General features: G+C 43.4%; 1 protein-coding gene across 1 annotated transcript; it reads right to left on the reverse strand.

Annotated features, from left to right (window-relative positions):
* Positions 1–6,026, reverse strand: LOC123407870 (ATP-dependent DNA helicase DDM1-like). The gene is made up of 14 exons (XM_045101106.1): positions 5,922–6,026; positions 5,401–5,733; positions 5,195–5,293; positions 4,368–4,714; positions 4,108–4,294; positions 3,838–4,013; positions 2,238–2,494; positions 2,024–2,128; positions 1,828–1,922; positions 1,631–1,750; positions 1,054–1,173; positions 856–954; positions 677–778; positions 1–546 (listed from the first exon to the last, which is right to left on the reverse strand). Exons 1-14 carry the CDS (start codon positions 6,009–6,011, stop codon positions 319–321), a joined length of 2,358 nt encoding a protein of 785 aa, XP_044957041.1. The 5' UTR covers positions 6,012–6,026; the 3' UTR covers positions 1–318.
* Positions 6,027–7,745: the final 1,719 nt, after the last annotated feature.

Consider the following 7,745-nt stretch of genomic DNA (forward strand, 5'->3'; position numbering starts at 1 on the left):
TTTTTGCCACGAAACACCGCATTTCATCATTGTCGCCCATAACCTCTTCTGTATTGATACTTAATACACCAAAACCTGAAAGATCTAGGCATCGCAGAGCAGCAAAACAATGCCATTTCCAGATTCATCTGGCATACCATGACAGTCTGACATAGGTTGCCTAGCTAGATTGGAAGAAGGCGCGGGCATAAGCCTAGAACACTGCCCGCCGGAACATCAGCTCCTGAACCTAGGGGAAGCAATGCACTGCTGTCAAGCATTAGGCTGCGAACAAGCCAAAACATCAAAATACCGAGGAATCGCCATTGCTAGGATGGCTCAGCTGGTGAGCGCCGAGAGCATGCCCCCAGCACTCTTCGAGGCCAGAACCACCTCCCAGCCAGGCCCTTTCAAGGGGACAAGATGGGCTGCATTGGGAGCCATGGCAGGGCCGGTGAGGTCACTCCGGTCCATCAGCTTCAGAAGGTCCTCATCGCTGATATCCGTCTGGATCATCCTGTCTTCCTCACCCTGCTCATCCCTCAGCAGCGCCAGCAGCTCCGCCTCCTGCAGTTCTCAACGAGAAGTAGGAACACATCAGCAATCATGCAATCGTTTGATGATCACTGAAGAGACAATTTACATGGTACAGTGAACACAATCTTCTATATTCCGAACAAATTTTTTTACATCTTACATCTAAGGCGTTAGGCTTAGCGGCATCTTGTTGAAACTGTCCCTTCCCAATCACCACATGCTCTAGCTTCAGCTTTCCAAAAGCTCTCTTGATAATCCGTCCCTGCGACAATGAGGAGATGAGTTCAATGCCACAAAAACTAGCCAAGCAAGAGTCTGAAGATGATCCCCTAACCATACCTCAACAGAATTCGATGTTGCCAACCGATAAACATGAACAGGTTTTGTTTGACCAATGCGATGGCATCGATCCATAGCCTGTAAATCCATTTGAGGGTTCTGCAGAACAGAGCAAAAATTCAGCATGCCACAGCTATGAAAGGCAAGCATTGTACCAAGGACAGCTACAGACTCTCCAGAAGATAGAAGAAAAGTTACCCAGTCACTGTCATATAGGATGCAAGTATCAGCAGAAGTAAGGTTGATACCAAGCCCCCCAGCACGCGTGCTTAGAATGAAGACATTCATACCACTGTTCAAGTCATTAAACTCCGCTATCTGACCCAGGGAAACAAATAGTGAGATAACAACATCTATAGACAGCTTCAATTAACTAAGGGAAAAGGATTAACATGCAACAAAAAGGCAAAATAAAGGAACATGCTATAGTTTAGAGCACTGGTTCCACAATTACAAGCCAAGCGCATTTAACTCAAGCTTACATAAAACCTTTGAATCCGTCATTTCTTTGCCCACAAGTTTGTGTGCTGACTGGTTTGGGTGCAATGTTAGGATGTGCGCAAATATGTATGGTGTGTGCATACGCAATACGTTAATAGTTTCCCGCCCATAAACAGGGCTGTCCCGTCTATTGTAATCATGCCATGAGTCAATCTACGCTAGTTTAGCCTTCTTTCTTAGCATTGTTAGTGGTAGTTATCTCACTATGCACAAGCATGAGTATGATAGATGATGTCCAGTAAACTAGTAATAAATTGGCAGACTACCACATTACCTGCTTCCTCCTGTCTTCCAGCTTGACATTACCATCAATTCTGCAAACCTTCAGACCTTTTGTATCCAAATAATAGTCAAGGATGTCCAGAACTTTTGTCCACTGTGAAAATATTAGGACCTACAAACAAATCAATTGAACTATATGTCATTTCCGAAAAATAGAAATCATGAACAATGCGCTGGCACATGCCCAACCTTGTGATTTCGTTTGAGTAGAGCGTCCAGTAACCTGTCCAACAGCTGAAATTTGCCGCATTGTCCCAGAAGCTTATCAATAGGTGGATAGAAGTCTGCAAACAAAATAAATAAAATGAATAACAAAGTGGATAAAATAAATTAAATTAAATAGAGCAATGCAACTAGCATATGTACAATGAGCAATGATACACACAGCTTGTGTCGAATGCAGCATCCAAAAGATCAGGGTGGCCACAGTTTTTCCTGAGCTGAATGAGTAGATTATTTAGCTTCGTCTTGATGCCAGGTCTCCGCAAAACTACAATATAGCAAAAACTTGTCACATTCATATGCTATTTACTTATGGGCAGATTGGACAATAAGTACGCATGAAGACACATGCATGAGATGAGTGTACACATGCATACCAATATCTGTGTTCTCATGCAAGTAGTTGTCGAATGTCCTCTCAACCAAGTGATTCTGGATTTGTTTCTGATGTTCAGTCATGTTAGCATAGATGATTATCTCTTTCTTTCGTGGAAGCATGTGTTCTACATCCTCTTTCATCCGCCTTAGAAGGAATGGACGCAAAATGGCATGTAGCTTTGAGACAACAAGGACTCTTTTGTTCTCATCAGTTTCTTCCTGTTGTTCCCCATCTCCCTTCCCAGAAAAATCAAACCTGTATCAGATCAACATTTCCATGAAGTATTCAAGAATAACTTCACCATCTTTATGACAAAAACACCCCATGTTAACGTATGAAAATCCATCAGAACAGTTTTAATAGTATGTCCATATTACATTATTCATCTGTATACAGCTTAGAAAACAGAACATGTCCACAGGTAACATAAATAAAAGAAGGTGAAAGATAAATCAGAAAAAATGTCATAACAAGTATTTTTTTTTACTTGTGTTTTTAAAGTCTACATGTCCCAAGTTTACAATAAGAACATCTGTATACGGAGCTATATATCCACAAGTGGCTGATACTGCAGAAGGAGTTGGCTGCTCTGGCACATGATAATATCAGCCAGAGAGCCCTGGAGGTGCCCACTGTGGCCAATGGTAATCCCTCATTTTCAGGGAGTTATCCATCTGGATTGCAGTTGTTCTGGACCGTAACATTCAAAAAAGGGCTGCATTGCCCCCACTGTGATTAACCATTTCTATATTCTTCTTAATGAATGGGTAGTGCCCCTGCCAGGTTACTCGGAAAACAAAGATATTTCAAGAGCTGTATGAATAATAAACTGCTACAAGCACACCATATAGTTGTTCTGATGCTGGGAAACTGATATCTCAATGAATTAAGTTTAACAGAGTTGTTTGCATTGGTTGAACACAATATGTGCTCTTAAGAACCAAACATAACTGTGCAATTAGATTCATACATCAATTGACTATCAATAAAACATGAGAAAGGTGTGATAGCTCCCGGGTGCCTAGACACCCTCTATGAACAGTAAAATTAAAAAAATAGAAAACAAAATCAAAAAAATCTGAAACTTTGCAGCATCAACGATGATCAAACTTCGTAGGTTCCTACAAGTTTTCATGTCAAAATATCATGTAGAGAAAGATGTACAAACAAGTTTCAGATTACACCTAAAAAGTGCTCAAAACTTCAAGCATTGAAATATTTTCCGTGTGTAGAGCTCCTCGAATAGTTTTTTGGCATGAAAACTTGCTAACACCTACAAACTTTCATCATCTTTGATGCTGCAAAGTTTCAGATTTTTCTTATTTTTTTTTCTATTTTTTTTTATTTTACTGTTCATAGAGGGTGCCTAGGCACCCGGGAGCTGAAAATCCACTCTCATAAAACATCCAGCCAATGACAAAGAAAAACTATTTGAAAACTATTCAGGTAGCTTTTAATTATAATCAATAGAAGGCAATAAAAAAGGCCACAAGACTGGAAAACAGAAGTAGTGCTTCCAGGATATGGGGACTACGAACAAAAATGGCATGCAAAGAAAGGGCAGATAACAGTGCAGGTGTTAGTTCAATGCATCATACCATGACTCAAATTCCTGATGGGATGAGAATATATCAGGCAAAATGAAGTTCAGTAGTGACCACAACTCTGCTAGATTATTCTGAAGAGGTGTCCCAGTCAAAAGGAGCTTATTCTCCATCGGAATGCGCTTTAACTCCCTCAATAATTTACAATTCGTATTTTTCAACCGATGACCCTAGAAAAAGAAGTATCAAACCGACTCGTAAATATATAGGGAAGCGGGAGAAGCATACAGGGACAATAATACAGAGCATATGAAATTCTATTACCTCATCGACAACAACATACTTCCACTGGTAATTAGCAAGCAATCTTGCATCATACATGGCCATCTCAAATGAAGTGATTATTATCGGAAAATCTGGGCCAACTTTTTTGGGCATGAATTTCCTCCTTAGCTCTGCCCGAGCCACTTTATCTCCATGATAAATCAGACCAATCAGAGATGGAGCAAACCTGAAACCAAGAAGTCATAATAAGACAGCAAACTAAGAACATATACAGTGAAAGACAACTATGGATACTTTACCTTGATAACTCATTTAACCAGTTTGACAGAGTGGAAAGAGGAGCAATAACCATGTACGGACCGACCATACCATTTCCTTTGAGATGGGCAAGAAATCCAATTGTCTGGATTGTTTTCCCGAGGCCCATTTGATCAGCTAGTATTCCATTTAGGCCGTTTTGCCACAGTGATATTAACCACTTAATACCCTTTATCTGGTAAGATTTCAACTTTCCTCCAGTCAATAATGGAACAAGATTGGCTTGCTCTTTTTCCCACCTTTCTTCTTCAGTGAGAGTACTATCATCAGCAGTATGGTCTTCACGCGATCTTGTAAGCATGGCTGCGACTGCTGTCTTAGCCTTCTTCTGAACAATATTTATATACGGTAGTCAGAAGCAACAGAAGGTTAACATAAGTAATTTCTTATAGTTTTCGTATACATTCTAATCATCAATGATAAATCAAGTTACCACCCTAGACCAATGATCCATCTCGAGGAAAGATAAACAAGATGGTCACAACTATTCCCATTGGCATCAACAAGTCCAGACAAATCAAAGCAACGTTGATCTTACAACATTATTCTAGCGTGCAGACAGCAGTAGCTATGCTCCAACAAAACTCGAACAGCTCTTTTAACTAAGATAAGATGTGTGAAGTAGTACATTAGAAGGGTGCTACCGGTGGACAACAATAGATCAAGTGGCCTCCCCAGAATTGTTCAAACAAAATCCTTCGAGCAGGTAATACAGACAAACTGCAGTTCATCGACAGTATATGACAACCAAACATTTGCATAGCATGTTTATGAATCAGGGAAGACAATGTATGAAATCTGAACTCACATCATTGTACTTTGGCTTAGCCTTTGCTTTCCTCTTTCTGCCGCGCCCTTTCTTCTTCTCTTCCACGGGTTCCTCTTCATCTTTAACTTCAACAGCTTTCTGCTTGAGCAGCAGGCAACACCACAAATGTCAACGAATAAGAACAAAAATAACTAGCAGGGAATACTGATGGAGAAACCAAACAGCGGGAGACATGGCCAGCATACATCTGTGATCTGCTCCATCTTCTCAAGCAGGAATTCAGAATAGAGCTGTGTCTTTGTCAGCAGCTCATCCAACTTGCTGAACCGTTGATTCGGATCAAAAGTCTTGCGAGCTTCCCTCCTCCTGGCCTCCTCCTCTTCCTCTGCCTTGAGCCGGGCCCGGTACAGCTCCTCTTCCTCCTTGGCCATCACCTCCGTGACGAGGCCAGCGTCGCCGTCATCGGCCTCCTGAAACACATCGGCCGCCTCCTCTCTGACGGAGTTCAGTGACTGATCTGCAGCGGCCTCGAGCTTCGAATCGCCGGCGTTTCTCTCGTCCTTGGCGTCGGGCATTTTCTGATCTCAAGCAAAACAAGCGCATCATCATCATCAGGGTAAAAGGACCGAAATTTCCTTCCGAGGACCAAGAAGGACGGAAATTGGCCGGAAACCTAAACGGACGAAGTTCAAACACCGCGCCCGACAGAAGGAAATGGAATCGGCATAGGGTTTTTTTAAGCCGAGGCTTTGGAAGAGCAGATCACCTCGTCCTCCAGAACGGATACAGGAGAATCGGCGTCGCCGTCGGCGGCCGTGACGGCGGTGGGGGCGGCATTCGCCACGGCGACCACCATCTTGACTGGCCTGGAAGGCGATGGCCGAGGGAGGCGAGGCGGCGGGGGCAGTAGCGCCTGCGTGCGGTGGTCGGGGTGGGAAGACGAAACGAAAGGGCGGCGGCGGCGGCGGCGGAGGCAAAATAGGTCTTTTTGAAGGGGGTGGGCAGCGCGTGCATTTCAAAATATCTTTTTTTTTTTGGTGCGGAAAGTATTTCGAAAATATCCATATACGATGCTAAAATTAGTATAGCAGATTGGTAATCAGCTAGGTTTCCTTGCATATGAAATTTCTGGTTTCTTTCTCGGACGTCATAGTTGTATGGGGGTGTGAATTGTAAAGCTCGATGGCATGCCACATGTTGTTCAGGTCTGATTCGTTCAACGGTAATGGTTTTTGTTTCAGTCAAACTACTTTTGAAGTCCTAAAAGCTTCAGATCAGTGATGAAGTCGCGTTAAGCTCGGATGAAGAGATCATGTGTCTTTTTTCTCTTGCTGAAAATGGACAAGTGTTTGTTTTTGTTGTGTAGGAGTGTCCTATTTTTTCAGTCATATAATGTCGGTGTTTACGTGCTTTGTAACTGAATCTTTATTTTATTAATGGGACATGTATTATTATGTAACAAAATATACATGAAAAGGTTTGAATCGTGTACTCCCTCCGTTCCTAAATATAGGTCCTTTTAGAAATTGTAGTACTAGACTACATACGAAGCAAAATGAATGAATCTACATTCTAAAATATGTCTATGTATATTCGTACATAGTCCTTTAATGAAATCTCTAAAACTATTTATATTTAGGAACGGAGGGAGTACAAACATAAACATATGAATGAATGGGAGTCAGTGGTGACAACATATTAGCCGACCATTTGACTGGGCATGATGACAACATCATCGTTGACAAGCCACGGTCAATGATGTTTTTGCAGTGGGACGTCCATAATATGATCAACACTCTCAGGTCTTGTTCAGAAAGAAAATACTCTCAGGTCTTACTACTACGGCCTGCCGGTGATGACTTAGAACGAGTTCTTTTGTAGCTATTTTCAGCTTCTTGTCAAATTAAGCCAAAAGCCTAAAAAAAATCGAATTTGTGTATTGGGTTTAACTTATTTTCACCTCCTCCTCCTTCACAATGAAAATAAGCTTGGGTAGACCAGCTCCTCGCATAAGCTACTTACAAACGAAGTGGTATATGTGGTTGCCCATTAAGTTAGTGCAAATTACTACCAGAATGCCACCGCACGACCTGTCCACAAACCCGATCGAAAAAAGGCCATGCCTGTGTGCACGGCCAGAGAGCTCGTCTCGATAGGGTTTCCCCCGCCACCGCTCTTCGATTCGTCACCGCCGCCGCTCGAGCCGCCCTCGTCGGTCACCGCAACGAAGGGTTCCGCCGCCGCACATCCTCCTTCCACCCCTTCTTTTGCCGCTCCCATGGACCGCAGGCATCCCGCAGCTTCATGTCTCCGGCGGCCCGACGTGCGCCCAGCAGCAGCTTGTCGTCGAGCATCGAGGTAGCGTCACAGCTGTCCGTGAGCCCGAGCCCGAGCGGGAGCATACATCACCTAGGTCCTGGTCGTTCGCCCCCACCGTCCCCCCTCAATCCTTCGGTGTGCGGACATCGATGAGCTCTAAGGCTGCGGCACAGGTGGGATTCGACATGTGAGGCCACCGGCGGAAGGACCTCCGGCGAGCTCGCCTCGCCACTGCATCTTCGTCTAGCCTGCACATCCCGTGTTGAGCTAG

This window comes from Hordeum vulgare, chromosome 7H (genome assembly GCF_904849725.1).
Source record: "Hordeum vulgare subsp. vulgare chromosome 7H, MorexV3_pseudomolecules_assembly, whole genome shotgun sequence".
Taxonomy (NCBI): Eukaryota; Viridiplantae; Streptophyta; class Magnoliopsida; order Poales; family Poaceae; genus Hordeum; species Hordeum vulgare.